This window comes from Trematomus bernacchii, unplaced genomic scaffold (assembly GCF_902827165.1).
Source record: "Trematomus bernacchii unplaced genomic scaffold, fTreBer1.1, whole genome shotgun sequence".
Lineage (NCBI taxonomy): Eukaryota > Metazoa > Chordata > Actinopteri > Perciformes > Nototheniidae > Trematomus > Trematomus bernacchii.
In genome coordinates, this window is record NW_022987720.1 from 11,724,972 (window position 1) to 11,743,427 (window position 18,456).

Here is an 18,456-nt window from a genome sequence, read left to right on the forward strand (position 1 = left end):
CATTTGATTTGACACTACTTACCTCATTTCTTTCTTTTATTCCGTTTTTAATGTGTCTACTGAGCAATTAGGTGCACATCACTAATGCCTGTTGGGTCTGTTACCATAGCTACGATCCGATTGAGCAGACAATCATCTGGTCCTTGTTTCCTCCAATAGGGTCGCACGGCTGAAGCTGCAATATAAAGTAAAGATGCTCATCTTTCAGCAACACACTAGTAAGAATCAGAAACAGGTTCATGAGTATGAGAAAGTGTTGCAGAGTGGCAGGCAGGGGACTGCGCCCAGTCATGGCGGACCACAGAAACAAGATCCGACGAGCCACACAGCAGGAGAGGAAGGTGAGAGCATATACCATTTTGAAATTAAACTCCTCTTATTGTTCAGTGAAAGAGTTTGGCGGAACAAGACAGTGACATTAAACAAGGACCGCCTTTGCATTCAGGCTTTGAACGCAAAAAGAGACCAAGTGTAACAAAAGGGAAGTGTCACTTTAAATGAAATGCATTGGTTGCATGAATGCTAACAGACAGACAGACTGCTTATACAGATATAAATGTAGTCTGAACCTTCTCAGGTTCAAATTTAGTTTCACTTGGTGGGATAAAAGAAATCCAGTTGATCTTTGCTTGTCATTATTACGTTTCACAACACAGTTATTTATTTCACATAATCTATTGTCAATGAAAAAACACATTTTAAAGTAGTTAGATACAGTTGTGGCCTCATCAAAGAGACCTCCAAATCTCATCAATCAGAACATCTGAGGAAATGATGCGTTCAGGGACAATCATGGGGAGCTTTGAGACCAGGCTTGTTGAAATCAAAGGCCTGAGAGCTGAGATATTTTTTTTACAGGCTATCTGTATCCTTCAGAGAAAAAATAAATGTGGTCAGTTAATCTGCGGCTTGGAAAAGGACAACAGCCAATGCAGCATGTTCAAGCTGCCCCCCTACTGGGCGGCCCATGAGCCTGTCGATGTGGTGGTTTGATGTTGGATGGAAAATAAGAACCCCCCACAACAAACAGAGAGGGCTGGAACAGAGAAAGAGAGGGTAGAAAGGGAAGAACCATCGACAGATGGACTCTGTTGTGATTAAAGATGGCGGCAGCCTTTACTGCAGACTACGAAGGACTATACTCGATCCATAAAAAAGCGGTGGGAGTTGTCTGCGATTCAACACAACAGAACCAAGAACCTCACAGTAAGGTAAACCAGCAGGTATGATGTCTGCTTTTGAATCTCTGAGGATGAAAACTACGGTTACCAGCAACTTTCCATTGTGTTGTGTATCGCTCTATTATGTCTGTTATCGTTGCTCCTCTCAGTGCCATACTGGTTTTGTTGTGTCCTCCCTTTCATCAAAACCGAAGCAAATCATTTGATTTGACCAGTGAATGTGCATCCCATGACCAGAGTCCTGAAGAGCCCGATAGACTAAAGGCTTAAATTAATTTTCATTTTTTCCAAGCCAGCAGACGTCTGACATTGCACTTTCACCGTTTGGTACATGGTTACGGATGTATGTCTTTGTCATTATATCCCCATAGGAAATATGTTCCTTCTTTAATATGATTGTTTTCTTCTTGTGGGAATATGGTGCTTTGTGAGCTTTAATATCCATCAAAATAAACTCAAGTCTGAAAATTGCTCAATCGTCTGTGCCTAATCCACTCCAAGGCTTGTTAGTCATGATATATTCAGCCAGGACAAAGGACATCAGCAGGACTCCAGAATACATTTTCTGACAGTCTTTTGAAATTACGCTTTTAGTTCAGAACTTAACACAGACATTGAATAAATGTAATATGATTTTTTTTTTTTAATGAACACCCTGTGTTTAATAATAACTCAGTCTATCACATTAACGGTTTTGAGTGTGAATATAACCTCAAAGCCCTGTGTATGTTAACCATTTTTAATTTTGAGCGTTTTTTTTAACATGTCTTGTCTTGTCTTGTTGTTACTTTTGTTCTTCTCAACTTTTATTTATATTTGTTTAATATACTGTAGCCAGTTTTATAAAGTAAACATCTCTATTGTTTGCACTTCATTTATACGTCTTAATGGGCTTTTGTTCATCAGAGAGTCCTCAACAGAGATAAGCCTATTTCAGCTAAGGCCTCTACTAGGGAGTGTAAATCCACACTGACAGGTGGAACAAAAGAATGAAAGGACTGAGTGGGAAACATTAAGTTGTCCTCTAGTAACACTTAACTGCAGAAGGATGTATGACAATTCAACAAATATTTGAAAACTTGAAAATAACCCCTAATAAGAAACTGAGATCTTTCACACCTTGCTTTAAAACTATTATAATAATAACCTTTTTGCAAAGGTACACCATTTGCTTTTTTCTTTAATTCAAATAAATGTCACTGATCAGTCAACACAAAAAAGAATGAGTCTCTTATTGAAGGCTTTCAAGAACTAGATGTATTTATCTATTCTGACACAAAATACTTATTTTACATAAGCCTAGCTGATTTCATAAGTAACCAGATCTGGAGCGGAGAATCGCCTTCTATTGTTCCTCTGTCTGCGGAGCAGCTCCACAGGGCCAGTTGCTTCAGGGCTTCATGTTTGTAGTTGCTGAGAAAGGGAAGAGCATTCTTCTTTCCAGACATTTCTAGCTGTTCAAGGGATTCACTTTACTAACCTTCTGGTCACAGGACTTACTGGAATCTGTGGTGCAGTTTAATGTAAAACATGTTTGTGAAGTAGGTTGCCAGTAGAAGTCAAAATGCCCTGTAATATTGTATGGGGATAGCAGGGGTTACAAGTCTTAGTGGTGCAAATACAGCTTACCGGATGGATTAATGCACTGTGAATACATGAATTGTAGATAATAACAATTGTAATATAAGGCTGAATGCTCAAAGCTGTCTGTAATGAAATTATGATTGTATGATAATCCTGTCAGGTCAGTGATGATGAATGTATGCAGTGTTTGAAAGGTTATTTTTTAAGTGTAGAGGGTTTCATTTTTACTATTGATCCTATTTTGAAATAGTGGTTTGAGTTGACTCGATTCCAAATCAAATGACTTGAGTCTATCTCTGCTACATACTTCCAAACAGGGAATATAGCAGCTCCACAATATCATTAGTTTGAATCCACTTATGACCTGTAGCATACCTTTGTTCATCCTTAAAATAAATCAAAAGTTAATATATGTTTTCTATGGTCCAGTTTTAAAACAAACTGGGTGATGCTATGAGTTGAAGGTCAGAGTCCATCAGAGTTCAGTAGATACTCAGAAGTCCACAGGGGAAGACAATAATAACAAATCAACATAATTTCATGATAACCCATATTTCTTCACTTTACTTATTTCCATCACTAAATATATAACCTTGAGCCTTTGAGTGTGAGAAGTCTCATTTCAGAAACTGCTTTTGATTAGGTTTGACTGATGGGTAGAGATACAAAGTATAGGAACTGATCAGAAAACCCACATTAGCTGTCTGCAGCCTAAGATTTACTAAAGTGTTACTTTTCCTTGATTCTCTTCACATACAGCCCTCCCTCTGATAATGCAAGGCTCTTACCCCTGTTGCTGAAGTTTAAAAAAGCCCTGTATCATGTAATTTTGCTGCTGAGGATATTTGATGGGTTCTGATGCGTGAAGTAATGGGGTATCTCAAAGCTCTAAACTGTGACAAGTGGGACTCTATGTGTTATGTCTACAGCAACAGTGTCACATGCTCTTGGATATGATGAAAACGGATTAATCGTAATCAAAACGTTTTTATAAGTACATCATTATGTTCAACAAGCCCCTCTTGAGAGTTAGCAGTAGAAAGTATTAGGATCAAAATAATTATAAAGAACTAAAAGTAAAGGTTCTTTTCACAATATTTTTTTATTTTTGTATTATAATGAATACATTTATTTGTACATCACTTTCATGTTGCAGTAAAATAGGAACTTGTTTTTCCTAATATTCTTTTTAATTTGTTAATTTCTTCTACTATTTCAACAATTAGACATTTTATACATCCACGAAACAAACAAAATTAGTAGAAGCGGGATTATTCTCTCTTGTAGCTTGTGGATTTACCCCAACAAGTCAATTAATAAAGTAATATAAATAAAGTTTTATTTTAAGTAAATCTGTCATAAGTGTTATTGCTTCTGATATATAGTGTAATAGAATGATAAAGTAGAAGCAAAATTGTTGTGCTTTTTTAATGGTAACTATCCCCCACTGGAGCTTGCCTTATCTTACTGGCATCATGAGAGAACAATGAATTAACATGGAAGCATATATAGAAGTATATATCTGTACATGTCTTACCCATTGTAATAATCATACATTAGTTCCTTCTGCTGTGTATGAAGCAGGCCTAACACATATCTCTTCCTCTCTTCAGGAACAAATGGATGGAAAAGACAAACTGTCATGGCGACATTCTGCTTTGGCCAGGCCTTCTTCTGTCAAGGTGATGAGAGGGAAGCTGCCATTACTGCAGCCCTGTGTGTTAAAACATAATGCTATGGAATCCTCAGTAAATGGATGTACTGCTGGAGGATGTCTGAGGAAGACAATCAAACTCAAGGTAAAACATGTTTTATCTGTAAATTAGCATTTGCATGGGATATATTTAAGATGGCCATCATGTCTTCTTTGAAAAGACTGGAAAGCTTTTTTAAGGCAGAAGCAGTCGAGGTTCTTTGTGAGAACCTTGAAACGCTTGAAAACAATAATAGTAGATGGTCAGAGAAAATAATCGATACTATGACAGTAGAATGGAGTGTTTGAGTATCAGGATGCTTAAATTGTTGCCCAAAATCAATTTTGCCTGGAGGAAGCTGAAGTGTGTTGGCTCTTTTTCATGTTTTTTTTTCTTGCTGGCATAAATATTGTACGCACTTTGTATGCTGCACACTTTTCCTTTCAGTTTGCGCAGGCATTTCAGGTGATAAGATGAGACAGGGTGTGAAATATATATGCCTGCTCTTTCTCACAGTGCCAAATGGTTTGATGTAATTACATCATCAAATGCGTTTATGTTTTTATGGTTTCCCATCAGCCTTTCATCTTAGACTCAGTAAAACAGTGTGACTGCTGAAGGATTTCCTGGAATGAAAGCCTTTATTGCTGCGTTTGGTCTATCATGTAGTCTTTGCACTGTAAAGTCACACAGTAATGACAGGATTAAGTGTGTCAAACAGTGCTGTAATATGTGGTAAATGTTCTGTTAAGGAGCATTGCATGTCTTTTTCAAAGTATTAGCAGTAGTTGTTACAATGTACATATAAAGGCGCAATATTTAAAGGTCCCATGTCATGGCCATTTCTACTGATCATATTGCCATTGTTGAGGTATACTAGAATAGATTTAAATTGTGCAATTTTCCAAAATCACATTGGTTTCTCATACAGCATCTCTGTATAGTATGTGTATTCACCAGGTATTCACTCTCTGTCCTAAACGGCTTGTTGGAGCTCCTGCTCCCCCCCTCCCTGTGAGCCCAGTGTGCTCTGATTGGTCGTGACGTTGCGAGGCTCGTTGCTGCGAGGAGCGGACAGGTTTCCGGGTCCGCGATACAGCGAGACACAGCGAAACTCATCCTGAGCACACACAAACACTCACAGCCGAAGTAAAAACAATAAGTGTGGCTTGATATTGAGTAAGAAAAAGGTTTATAACGCTGTGAGAATGGGTCTGCAGAGAGCATTACTCCGCGATCCCAACTCGTCTATTACCAGCGTTCAGGGAGCTCTATGCAAGTCAATGGGGACTCCCTGTTAGTTAGCCAAGGGATCCTGGTGTGTGAGGTGCTCCGTGGATTGGTCCATTTGGGCCAATCCGGTCATTTGTTGTTGATTTTGGGTGTTCACATGTCACAGAACCCAGGAAGCAAACAATGGAAAATGAGAAATCTCCAACGAGGCGTTCTGGGGCAGCATAGACAGGTATTTTCTGTGTTAGAGTTTTACTCGCTACAGGGTGTACTTTGAGGGTTTGTGACTCTGCAGACCGTTTACATGCATAAAAACCTTCCTAACACACAAGGGGACGGGTAATAACCGGAAAAGCATGACATGGGCCCTTTAAGTCGTTTTGTGTGCCTGCGTTGTTGTTGTAATACCACAGTGTTAAACGGAAGACGCATGTCACTGCTTGATTTGGTTTTCAGTAATTGGCGTATTGGATTTGTTAGTAATTAACATAAACAAACCAATAACATCCTCACATAGCATTTGCAAAGCTTTTGGTAGTATTGAGCTAGGATACATATGATTCAAACGGAAGGAAATTATTGTTACATTGCGTGCATCATAACTGTTTAAAGGTCATGCAAGGTCACTGCAATGTGTCTACATTGTAAACCTGACATGAAATCCACTGATTGCATATTGTTGAAGAAGAAGAATTGTTACTATGCCTGTGTTCAGTTTGTGGTAGAGACTGGTAGTTAGATTATTTGAAAATTGTCCTTTAGGTGTTGAAGTAAAAAAAATGTCCCTATGTTTACCGCTGTCAGCTGTACTAGTAAAACTTCTAGGCGTAAAATTCAACGACAAAGTCCACCTGAATACACCACCAAGCAGTACAGTTATATCATGAACCATGGTTGATTTAACTGAACAACAAACCTGACCCAGTGAAGTCACCTGGTGCAGGTTTCATAAAAACCTGCAAACAAACACGTTCTACTTTTAAAACTGTAATGCAACACTCAGATGTGTAATGGGCAAATAAAGGACTTTTTTTAAAGAGGCACTTGACTGATTTTATAAATTAGGCTCAGTTTACCTGTCAAAGTGAGTACTGCCTGTTAATACTTCCCCATTGTCTTGAACAAATAACTGATCCTATCATGTTTTCAGTTTAAACCACACTAGGGATTTAAAATCAAGAAAAGGCACTCTCCAGCAATTTAATTTTTTTATTCCATAAACTTTGTACACCTGCAGGACAACATATAATATGCAGCCGATGCAGAGTTGTCCTGCAGGTGCACCAGAATGAAAAACAAAATTGCTGTGCCTTTTTTAATGTGGGTGCATTTTTATTTATAACGTACAAACAAATACTTTGTGAGATCCGTATTGAATTCTTACAATGGTAATAGAATTCATATATTCAATGTATGGATTTTCCTCCTACCCCAATAGAGGTTAGAATAAAAAACATATATGTTACTGTAAGATATCTAATTTTATGAAATTTAGCCACATTTCAGTAAACCAAAGAGATTGAAAGGGAATTCTATGAGCTCATTTTCAAGATATTCATTGTAATTCTTATGAGACAGAAAAAAAGCAGTGTAGCACATGTAGCAAACTAAACAGTGGTAATGTGTGTAGTGAACGGGCGAGGCGCTGTGCATCATCAGCGGTGAGCCTCCGCTCCGCACAGACACTGAGAGACAGTCATGGAGAGGCGGACAGCGGACTGTTTTCTTTGTTATTTTTAAAGTCTTGCTACTCGCAACCATGTCACTGTTGGCGGGGACGTGTGCCGGTCCAAATGTCCGATGCACCCGAAAGCAGCAAGAAGATTTTCACCGGTGAAGTATATGTCACTTTTTTCCTCCCGAGCTCAGAGATTGGGATTGCGGTATAGTCGGGAGATATGTGCCATCGCTTTGCTGCTTGTAAATCTGTTCGGGGATCGGTGTGGGGTTCCCTCTGTCCTCTGACGGTACGGGAAATGTTTGCGGTCGCCCTGTTGTTCGTTTAGTTTAGCGACTGTTAGCGGACACAGTACAGATATTAATAGGTGAATAGTGTGACAAAGTTGTGCACTTGTCGGTCGGCTGCTGAAAGGCCTGGCACTGTGTATGTATGTGTGTGTGTGTATGTGAATGTGTGTGTGTACGGAGTTTGTTTCTGGCTCCCCTCCCCCACTCGCCGCTGCTGTTCTGCTCATTCTGGAAAGGCCAAGACATGAATGTGATGAGAGGCTCACTTCAAAAAGGGAACAAACGGATACAGTTGCAGAAAAAAGGGACATTTATTAGACTCTGCTGATATCACGCCTAAATAGTCCTGTGAGGCCACACACACCTCACACCTGTGACCGCAGAACCGTTAATTTCAATATCAATGCGCTAACCGAACATAACTGGCGCGGATGCATCATTACACACAGGTAGCGAGATGACTGCTAGGTTAACCGGCATTAACATTAACCATGCATCCTTATTTTCAAACAGCCCGTGTTTTTCTGTGGTTATCATTTATTAGTGCAGAACACCTGGCCTTAAACACAGTGCACGTGCTGCCCACACTTCAGGATTGTGCAGAGAAAAGGCACTGTTGGCCAGTGTTGTCTTTACTGTCTTTGTTTAATCAGGAAAATGATTTGTAGCTGTATTGGAAAAGACAAGAGAGTGGGTGTGCCCTAAAGGGTACGAAGGCAACCATTAAAACAATATTTATTTTTGAAATCCCAACTAGTGTAAACCCAGCTGTCAGAATTCTTTTTTAATACTGAAATGCTAAATCTTATTTTTTCACAATTTTCTTTTTAATCCCAAAACCCATTACAGCAAGTGCACAGAGCTATACATAGGATTTGAGCCATTGCTGGACACCATGATTTTGTCCTGCTCTCAGCTTTCAATAAATATTGGCTTCTGCGCAAATGTGTGAATTTAAACCGATAGAGAAATTTGGCTCTTTTTTTCCCCCCTACATTGTGGCTACACTTGGGAATTGGCACTTAAAATGGTTTCTGACACTGTATCTGGGTAGCTTAATGATGAGCTGAATGTACAGTGTGTAGAGGTGGAGATATACACACGACTATTCGTTGCTCAGCAAGAAAGCTCAGGGAAAACACATGAGGACAATGACATGTCCTTGAAGGAGACATTCAACCCTTAAAATCATAAGTTATTTTGCAGAGGGTCCGGGCAGGGGAATGAAGAGAGAATATGATACAAGGATCAATAAAGTATAATTTGCAGCACTGCTCATATCAGCTAATAGAAGAGAGACTTCTTCATTATTGAGTTCATACTGTAAATCTCAGAGGATGTAACTGCAGTAGCTATGTAAAGTAATGCTATGCTTGTGCATATAAATCAGAGGATATTACTGCACACTACATAACCACTACACCATATTCACACTGCTGCCGAGTAGATTTGCTGCCTCCAGGGCCAGGCGGCACTGAAGCCACGACTCTGGGCTTGGATTACCACAACACTCCCACATAACTCAGAATGTGACTCAGTGCGGCACAATTATAGACAATCAAAACACTTTATAGACTATCAAACCACAGTATAAACCAAATTATTTTAAGCTTTCAATGTCTGCTTAAGCTTGCAGAATTTGCTGATACAGATTGAGTGCAGGAAATGCTTTTTCTTTGTATTTTTGTGCTGACATATCTGTTTTTGAGATGATTTCATCACCAATTGTGACAGTTGTTCTATTGTATTGATTACCTTATCAAATGTTAGTTCACTGTATTCCTTATGTGACTTGCTCTATCGAAATCACATTTTGAGTTTTATACACTGTTGAAAAGAGGAGATTCCTAGCTTTCTAATGATATCAGGATTGTTTTTTGTACTCCAAATATTAAGCAAAATATGTCACATCATCACAGTGTAAACAGCTGATATTATAAGCATACTGTGCATAATGCATAGCAATAAAAGGTAAACCAGTTCATAATCTTTGTACTGCATTAGTGGTTTGCATTAGATTGTCTCACATTTACAAATCTTCAGGATTTCTGCAGGAAGTGCATTCATTTTAATGTTCAGCTGCAAACTGGCCACATGAGTTTATCATGCAAATCTGATAAAAATGCGAACCATGCAATATTCACTTAGAGGTACTAATCCTCTTTAAACCAGGAGTATGGCGAATATGGGACATGTAGATTGACCTTTTGCTAGCTTATCAATTTATACTGAATATAGTGCTTTATCATTAATCTGAGAATGAGTATTAAAATATCTTCTTGTAGTACCATTCTGTCAAGGCTAGCATTACTCTACCTTTAAGTGATGTGCTGAAGCTGTGTCTCATTATTTATTTCCCCCCTTGCAGGAGTTTCTTTGCAGTGGAATAAGTAGAGGTCTGGATCTAATAGTTGTGCAGTGTGGGCTCTACGGGTACGTGGTTTATGGATGCTGGGACTATGAGCATAAGCGACAACAGGAACTACTTAGCAGACCTGGGAGGCAGCTTCACTGAGGATGCTCCTAGACCTCCAGTTCCAGGGGAAGAAGGTGAGCTGGTGTGCAGTGATGGGCGCCAGTACAGCAACTTCGGGTTCTCCTCCAAGAACGAGAGCCTCAAATGTGAGTCGTCTGTGGCTACACCCAGGCGCCCCGACTTGGACCTTGGTTATGAGCCGGAGGGAAGTGCCTCCCCTACTCCGCCTTACTTAAAGTGGGCCGAATCTCTCCACTCCCTCCTGGATGACCAAGATGGCATCCACCTGTTCAGGACGTTCCTCAAGCAGGAGGAGTGTGCGGACATGTTGGACTTCTGGTTTGCGTGCAGTGGCTTCCGCAAACTCGAAGCCAATGAGGGTAACGAGGAAAAGAAAGTCAAACTGGCAAAAGCCATCTATAAGAAATACATCCTGGACAACAATGGGATTGTTTCCCGACAGATTAAACCGGCCACCAAGTCCTTCATCAAAGACTGCGTCATGAAACTTCACGTTGACCCTGCAATGTTCGACCAGGCTCAGACTGAGATACAGACTATGATGGAGGACAACACATATCCCTTGTTTCTGAAGTCTGACATATATTTGGAAAATACGCGGACAGGTGGAGAGAGCCCTAAGCTGTTCAGCGATCACAGCTCTCTTTCTGGGAACGGAAAGGGATTGTCGGGTTATTTACCGACTTTAAACGAAGACGAGGAGTGGAGATGTGACCAGGAGCCAGAGGAGCAGCCTGTGTGTGACCCCACGCCGAGCAACCGGCTTACCCAGAAGCTGCTGATGGAGACGGTCCCGCAGCGTGTTGCCAACAGCGGCAGATTCCAGGACAGTCACGAGTACAGGTAAATCCTCCCAGCTATCTAAAAAAGAAACTTCACCTCTAACTGCAAAGCTTTATTCTCTGCAAACTGCTGAATTAGAAATAAACCTGAAACCCCACAGTACCATGAACGCTGCTTGAAGTCTGAGATGAAAACAGTGTGAGTGTAGCACCAGAGACAGCTGAGATGAGAGGAAGAAGGTGCATTCAGAGGAAATGTCAGAGGCGGTAGAAGTTAACTTGTTGTTAGAAGTTTGAAGTAGTATTCTTGGTTTTTCTTGTGCAGGTACTGGGGGATTCGTGTTTTCCCATCGGACAGGGTTTTGTAGGAAAAATAGTTCAGAATCTCCTATGTTTAAAGAAGAGCCTTATGAAAGCACTTACCCTGAAAACTGGTTTTTCTTTCCAACTTTTTTCGGAATTTTCAATCATTTGTTTCTCTTAATAACTTAAGTATTATGTTTCACTATTTAATATAGAAATCTTAAACTTGTTTTCTAATGCCATAGCCATTAATATTGATTTGGTAGCTATTATAATATAATATTAACTCGGATGACAATCTTGTCAAACAAATTTAAAAAAAGGAAGACATTGCAACAGGGACTGCTGTAGTTAAATATTGGATACACCCTTTTTCTGACTATACATTTACATGACTATGCACATTTGCTTCATATTGAATTACTTCTAAATCAATGTGCTCCTTAAAGGTGGAAATGTGTTATATTTCATACACTATCAGAATCAATAAATACAAAAGTAATGTTTTTTCCCCCAAATCAAGTTAAAGCCCTCAACTACTACTACTACTACAAATACCCAGGTTCACATTTGCAAATAACTCAACCTACCAATACCAGCAGATGGTCTAGAAACTTGGATTTCAAGTGACTTTTTGTGCTTCACTGCAATGTGTTACTGTTATCAGTATGTGTATAACAGCGGGATTAAAATAATGTTCTCTCGGATTTGAAATGCTTTTCACTCTCTCAATGTGAGAGGTCAAAGTAGATTCTCCCAGATGTCACAATCTTGGCTATGCAGTATCTGCTAATGGCCGGTCGATTCTGAGAAACGCTTATTCGGTTTCAAGCATTTAGACACATGTGGACAGAGTTAAAGAGGGCTGTACTAGGATTACATTCAGTGATCAGTTGTTTTAAATTCAGCAGTATGAATGCAGAGGTTGCAGCTGTTAACAGAATGACCTCCTGCTATTATTCTGTTTTATTTTTCCCTCGATGACCGACTTTTCTGCCTTTTGGTGTTCATTTGTGATTCTTGCAGATCCAGTTAGTCATCTGTTTAACCTAATGCTGGTGCTTTGCATAATTTTGCACTTTTGCTGACTGTTGCATCATAATGGATTATTTCTAGTTTTATAGTAGCATGAATATACCCTTATTTCAACTTAAGTTACACCTTGCACATACACCAGTTATGACCATTTCTACTATTGCATGGGACAGTTAAGAACAAGAAAATGCTTTATGTAATGTAAATATAAAACGTTTGAAGCCTTATCACAGCAGACCATTTAGCATTTTACAGTAGGAAATTCACAGGTGTATAAATTCAAATTTAAAGATGGTAAAAATACCTTTAGCTGCTTCAGTTTTAGAGTACTGAATGCTGACTCACAGCCATATAGTTATGACACTTGAATATTTTACTTAGTCATCATTATTGTTATCAGTCATCCACTGATTTGACTACTAACACTACATCTCACATGGTCACTCTGGTCCAGTTAAAGGTTTGTTAAAATAACTTGACTGCTACTTCAACCATGTTAACTAAAATGAAAAATGGCAGCATTACTTTGTGCTATCCTACTATGTACAAATCTTTTGACAACAGCCTTGCAGGAAAACAGACGGCCAACCAAAATCCGCTCAGAGGAATTAATCAAGTGTTGTGACCCCCCTCAAACCGCACGTCTAATGACAGCCCATCTGGCAGAAATCTGGCCCAATTCTAAAATTAGTTTGGGCGACCAATTCGGGTCTAAAACCGGTCTTAATCCGTACTGTTTCTTCCGGGCTTAATTCACAGCAGCCGGTAGAATGACACAGATTGACCCTAAACGGCTCGGAGTAATCTGAATGCTTGTTGTGATCCTCCCATATAAGAACATTTCATCATGTTAAACAAATTAGTGGCTAAGCATTAGCTACAAACATGTGCAAATGAAAGTGTAACAACCAAGGATCTTAATGAAAACACAAGTGTCTGCTTGATACTACCATTGTGCTAATATCCCAGCTGATTACACTTAAAGCTTATTGTGTAACAAGGTTACATCTTCAACTGAGGATTAAGGCCAATTGCAATTTAAAAAAACCATCAAAACAACATGTTGCAAACTAAACTCAAAAGGGGGATTTAAGATCCTTATATGTGTTCTGCTATAGTATAGTTTGCAATAATGTTGTCCCTCAAATTGAAAATCTGAAGAAACCTTCCCTTATTTGACCTCTACTCCTGCAGCACCAGTGTTATGAGGACAGGAATTCAGATCAGCTGACAGAAAGACAATACCTTCCAGATAAGACACTCTTGTGTGACTGAAACACTGAACACAATGCATACAAAACAAATCTGACCAGTTAAATCTGAACTGAAATCAGTCCTGCCGTTCTCTTAGAAGCTGTGGAATTCTGCTTTCTTTTCATGACGCTCTTCAGTTTTGGCATGCTGCTTTTCTGGCTTATATCTGCACAACACAAGAAGAACCAACTGCTTGTTTGCGTTTGATTTTTTTTCTTTCTTTGAAAACATAACCAAAGGCCATTTTCACTTGAGATCAATGTTTGCTTGAAATGTCCACAAAAATATAAGAGAAAGCTACAGTTTTAATTAGAGCGTAACACACAGTTAAGGGCGTATTTTCACATCATTATTTCAGCTATCAAGCATTTGGCTGGAATTACAGAAAGGCCCACTTCATTTTTTTAAAAGCCTTTCAGCAGCACCCGTTGTTGTTTTTTGAAGCTACTTTTTCCATCAGTTGTGTCTGATCTCTTTTGAGACGGGCAAAACAAGACATTAAATAGTCTTTCAGATCAGCTTTTAGAATTCAAACGAGAGAGAGAGAGATATACATTCATTGATGTTTGGGGAGGTTTTTGAAATGTGTACAGCTCAGTTTTTTCTCGTTCCACGTAATTTGTAAACTTCAAAAGCAATAATTCATCCAGTTTGTCATTTAATAAAAGTTGTTGTTTCCTTATTAAATGATCTTTTGAGGGTCCTAATAATCTGCACGCCTGCCTGAAGTTGAGACAAACATAATAGAACAATATGGATGACCACTTATGGTACTGGTCCTTTAGCAATAATAATAACATGATAATACATTTTCTTTTGTATGACATTTATTTGCCCTTTAGGCACATTGTTTATTTGATTTCAATGAGAGGCAGGCTCTGCGGAGAGAGACAGAAAGGAATGGCATGTGGAGGTTTTCATTACACAGAGGTCAACTGAGGACACTGTTGCCATTGTCTTTAAAAAAAATGCATATATAAAAAAAAACGAGTTTAACAAAACACAGCTACCTTGTCTTTAGATTAAATTCTCTTTATGCAAGTTAATACATACAAATATGTCAAGGCTCTTGTTAGGATGGAAAACTAGGTATTTTTATTTTTTCTCATATTGCTATTTCATTCTTTTTCAAGTGGAATTAATACAAATATAAAACTACTTAATTGTTTTTAATTACCTAGCACCAGTACATGGGTCGCCAGCTCTACTAACTTGGCTAACCGCGGACCGCTTTATTGTATTTAATGTCTCCTCTTTGGATATCATATGCAGCAATAAGGATTAATAAACAACACAATCATTTTAGAACAAACATCCAGCACTGAACCATTTTTCAAGGGACTGTCCTGTGATTTTATATGATGACAGAAACTGTGCTCCACTGTTTTCATTTATTTGTTATGCAAAATAAATCTTCCCCAAATGGAAAGGACAACTGTGAGCGGTGCTGCAGCTTCAGATCAATTCTGCTCAATAAATCATCTCATCTGTCTTTCATCAGATGACAGATTGAATTAGTTTGCTTCTCTCCCTTGTCAGTTCCTTTCATTCCTCATCATCAGAAACGTTTCCACATACAATCACAACTTAAAACTCATTTTCTGTAGAGTGCACTTTTTATTTGTCCCGGCTCTTCACCAACCTGGCTCTAATTATTCGCTGTTGCTGAACGCGGATGCTAATGAAAATCAGTCGGTCACAAAGGTTTCATTTTGAACTCTGGGAGCTGCTGCATTCCAAACAGGGAGAAAAGCTTCAGGGAATTCCAATTTGAATAAAAAGAGATAATGTCTAACATCTTTAATTCATGTGTACAACGCCCTGCTAGAAGTGTGTTCAGCAAAGTCAATGAGTGAGAAGAGAGAAGGTTGACAAATGAAGCTTGAATGCTATATCTATAGTAGACGCTCTTCAAGGTTGTGCATCCAAATAAGACTTGCGGTCATACACCAGCATTCAATACTCTATATTGTATGGTATTTGGTGTACTCACAGAGGCTGTGGAAATAATATGAAATGAGTTGTTGCTAGCAAACAACCGTTATATACAACGACCTATACCATTCTTTTTCTGGCTGTAGGTTTTTTACAGTATACATTTTGAAAAACACAGATGTTACGAATAACAGTAACGACGGCTCGCCTCTATGGAGTGAGAGTTACAGTGAGCCAGCATACACAATAGCAGGACTCTGAAATCATAGCAGCTAAATGGAATTCAGCCGTCGTTACTTTCATTATTTACACCTGTGCTTTTTCATACTCTGACAACTCAGAATGTCGTCCATAAATAAGGCCCGTTATGCCAGAAGCAATAACAGAAGAGAGAGGAGTAGCAGGAAGTGGCCGAATCTGAAAGGCTGACTAATTGCAGGCAATGAAGAATAAGAAGCTGAGCAATGAGGTTATGTTAAATGGTTAGCTGGTGTTGCTAATAACAACGATACGAGTCTCATGTTGATATTTGTTGTTTTGAGGTCTAAAATGTTAATGCCATTACGAAATAGAGATTTTAGTTGTTTAAAAAGTTTCACATCACAAGCAATAATCTTTTAATAGTGACATCACTATGTAACACTCACGTTCCTATTGGCTAATGCTCCCACCAGTGTTTCCGCCAGGGGGGCGTCTTGCCGTCATTTGACGCCCTTATTCAGCTCGGAACGCCCTGAACTCGCTCCGTGCTAGAGCTTTTCTGGTTCGGAACCGGTTCTTCTTTTCAGCCCCCGTTTTGTTCACACCGCCCAGAGCCCGACTGGTGATGCCGCTGCTGCGTCATGACGTCACCGTTTACGTCGCTGATTTTCTCCCCAACGGCGTTACGGCGCTCACTACAACAACAACAACAACGGGGGACTGCGTCGGGTCGATGATCGTGTTGCTTTTAATCATACGAAGCCAGATTAAATTAAATAACGACTTCTCCAACCTTGTACTTTTCTCCAGAGTGCCATGGTTCATTGTTTATTAATGTGTTTCAGCGGCATTTACCGACCGCTGCAGTGCTGGCTGCTCTTCCACGGGAGTTTATTCTCCTGTTAACTCCGGGTTAGCTCACACGGCAGCGGCCACTGTAAAGTATTTACTGTCTGACTGTCACACAAGCAGCTGATACATATCCCCAATTCCCCATAAGTGAATGTGTTTCAGTATGAATTGATGCTGTTATTAAAGAAGAAGAAGATGGACCTTTATTAATCCCCCGAGGGGGAAATTCAGTTTCCACTCTGTCGTACACACATGCGTTTTTATACAGGTCATATAGTACACACTTTTTAGAACATGCACATACAAATACAGTTATATGCACACATGCACATGCAGTTGAGAGGTCAGAGCGGAGGCAGCCAGTCTAGCCGGTGCCAGTGAGCAGTTGGGGGTTAGGTGCCTTGCTCAAGGGAACTTCGGCAGTGGCCCAGGAGGTGAACTGGCCCCTCTCCAGTACCAGTCCACACTCCGTATTTTTTGGTCCGATCGGGGACGTGAACCGGCAACCCTTCGGTCCAAAGTCCACTCCCCTACAGACTGAACCACTCCCCCACAGACTGAACCACTCCCCCCCCCTAAAGTTTCTCTGGTATAAAATGGGTGATGTTAGCATAGCAACTGAAGCTAAACTGACTATCTTGACAACTTGTGGTTGCTATCCTACTGTGGCATAAGCCGTTTTCTACAGGCACATTTTACCGGCGTATTTTTCATTATGATTCTACTTGTGATAGTCGGACATGACAACCTGTGAAGCCCATGTATTGATTCCATCCGATAGCATGCTATAATACAAAACAAAACGTCTGCCTGCTCTCCACAATGATCAATAACAGCGAACGGATGGTCAAAGTAAGGTACAAATAAACAGAATCACACGAAGCCTGGTTAGTGTTGCCTGACTTTATAAAGTGTGTTTTCTTTGTTATAAGTGTGTGGTCACGTTCTAGTCACTTTGCTCAGCACTACTGCTTGTTACAACTTTTATTTGCCGTACTCGCCTTTAACTGTTAGCTCAGGTTAATCTCGCCCCCCTCCAACGTAAGCGTGACGTCTGCAGACAATTTTTTGGTGCTTGAAACAAACCGGATTCCTGAGCTTAGAGGCGGCTCCACTGCGGTGTGAACAGGAAAACCGGTGCTTTTCAGGCTCTAGCTCCGAACCGGCCCTGGAACCGCGTTGGTGTGAAAGCCCCATATGTGGTTGACCAATCACAACAGAGCTGGCCAGCTTACCAATCAGAGCAGACTGGGCTCTGGTTTCAGACAGAGGGTGAAAAAAGGTGCTGCAGCATCTTTTTTCTTTCTCTGTATGAGAAAGAAATAATAATAATTTCACAGTAGAGGCACAAAATATCAACCTAAAATTGAGCACAATAGGGCCCCTTTAAAAAAGCAATACCCTATGTTCTTAATTTAGACTTTATCAAGTTATGATCCATCTCTATTTTTGTCTCAGCATTTCCTTTATTTTCTTTTTTGTCTAGGCCTGCACCATGTCGTGAGCCCGTCAACCCGTACTATGTGAACACTGGTTATGCCATGGGTCCTGCCACCAGCGCCAACGACAGCGAGCAGCAGAGTATGTCCAGCGACGCAGACACTACTTCCCTCACCGACAGCAGTCTGTACGTATTTTCTCATCTCACACACACATGTCATGCTTACAGTGGTTAAATGCTACGAATAGCTGCACTACTGGCTGTAGTACGAGTTTTATTACCAAAATAATTGACAAAACCAAATATTATACTTAGTTTTCCCAGTTGTTATTAAAAAAGAAGACGTGTTATAAGTTAGCATTTCTCAAAGACAGAAATAAGGGTGTAGTCTTCCTGCATTTTTTAAACTGTGCTAACCTTAATGATTGAAGCAGCTACGTATGCCCCATCTGCTCGTTATCTGAACCAGTAGAAGCTTAGAATCAATCATTAATGC

General features: G+C 39.8%; 1 protein-coding gene across 4 annotated transcripts in view; it reads left to right on the top strand.

The window, feature by feature from the left end:
• Nucleotides 1-1,075: 1,075 nt before the first annotated feature.
• The window catches only part of axin1 (axin 1), a 33,197-nt gene continuing 15,816 nt past the window's right edge, over nt 1,076-18,456 (top strand). For 2 of the 4 annotated variants that reach the window (XM_034142217.1, XM_034142221.1), the window contains exons 1-3: nt 7,366-7,525; nt 10,029-11,000; nt 18,006-18,146. In XM_034142217.1, coding sequence (XP_033998108.1) covers nt 10,105-11,000; nt 18,006-18,146 — 1,037 coding nt within the window. In that variant the 5' untranslated portion in view covers nt 7,366-7,525; nt 10,029-10,104. Of the gene's footprint in view, nt 1,212-4,378; nt 4,565-7,365; nt 7,531-10,028; nt 11,001-18,005; nt 18,147-18,456 lie in introns of those variants that run through there. The other 2 variants (XM_034142219.1, XM_034142218.1) reach the window with 2 other exon arrangements.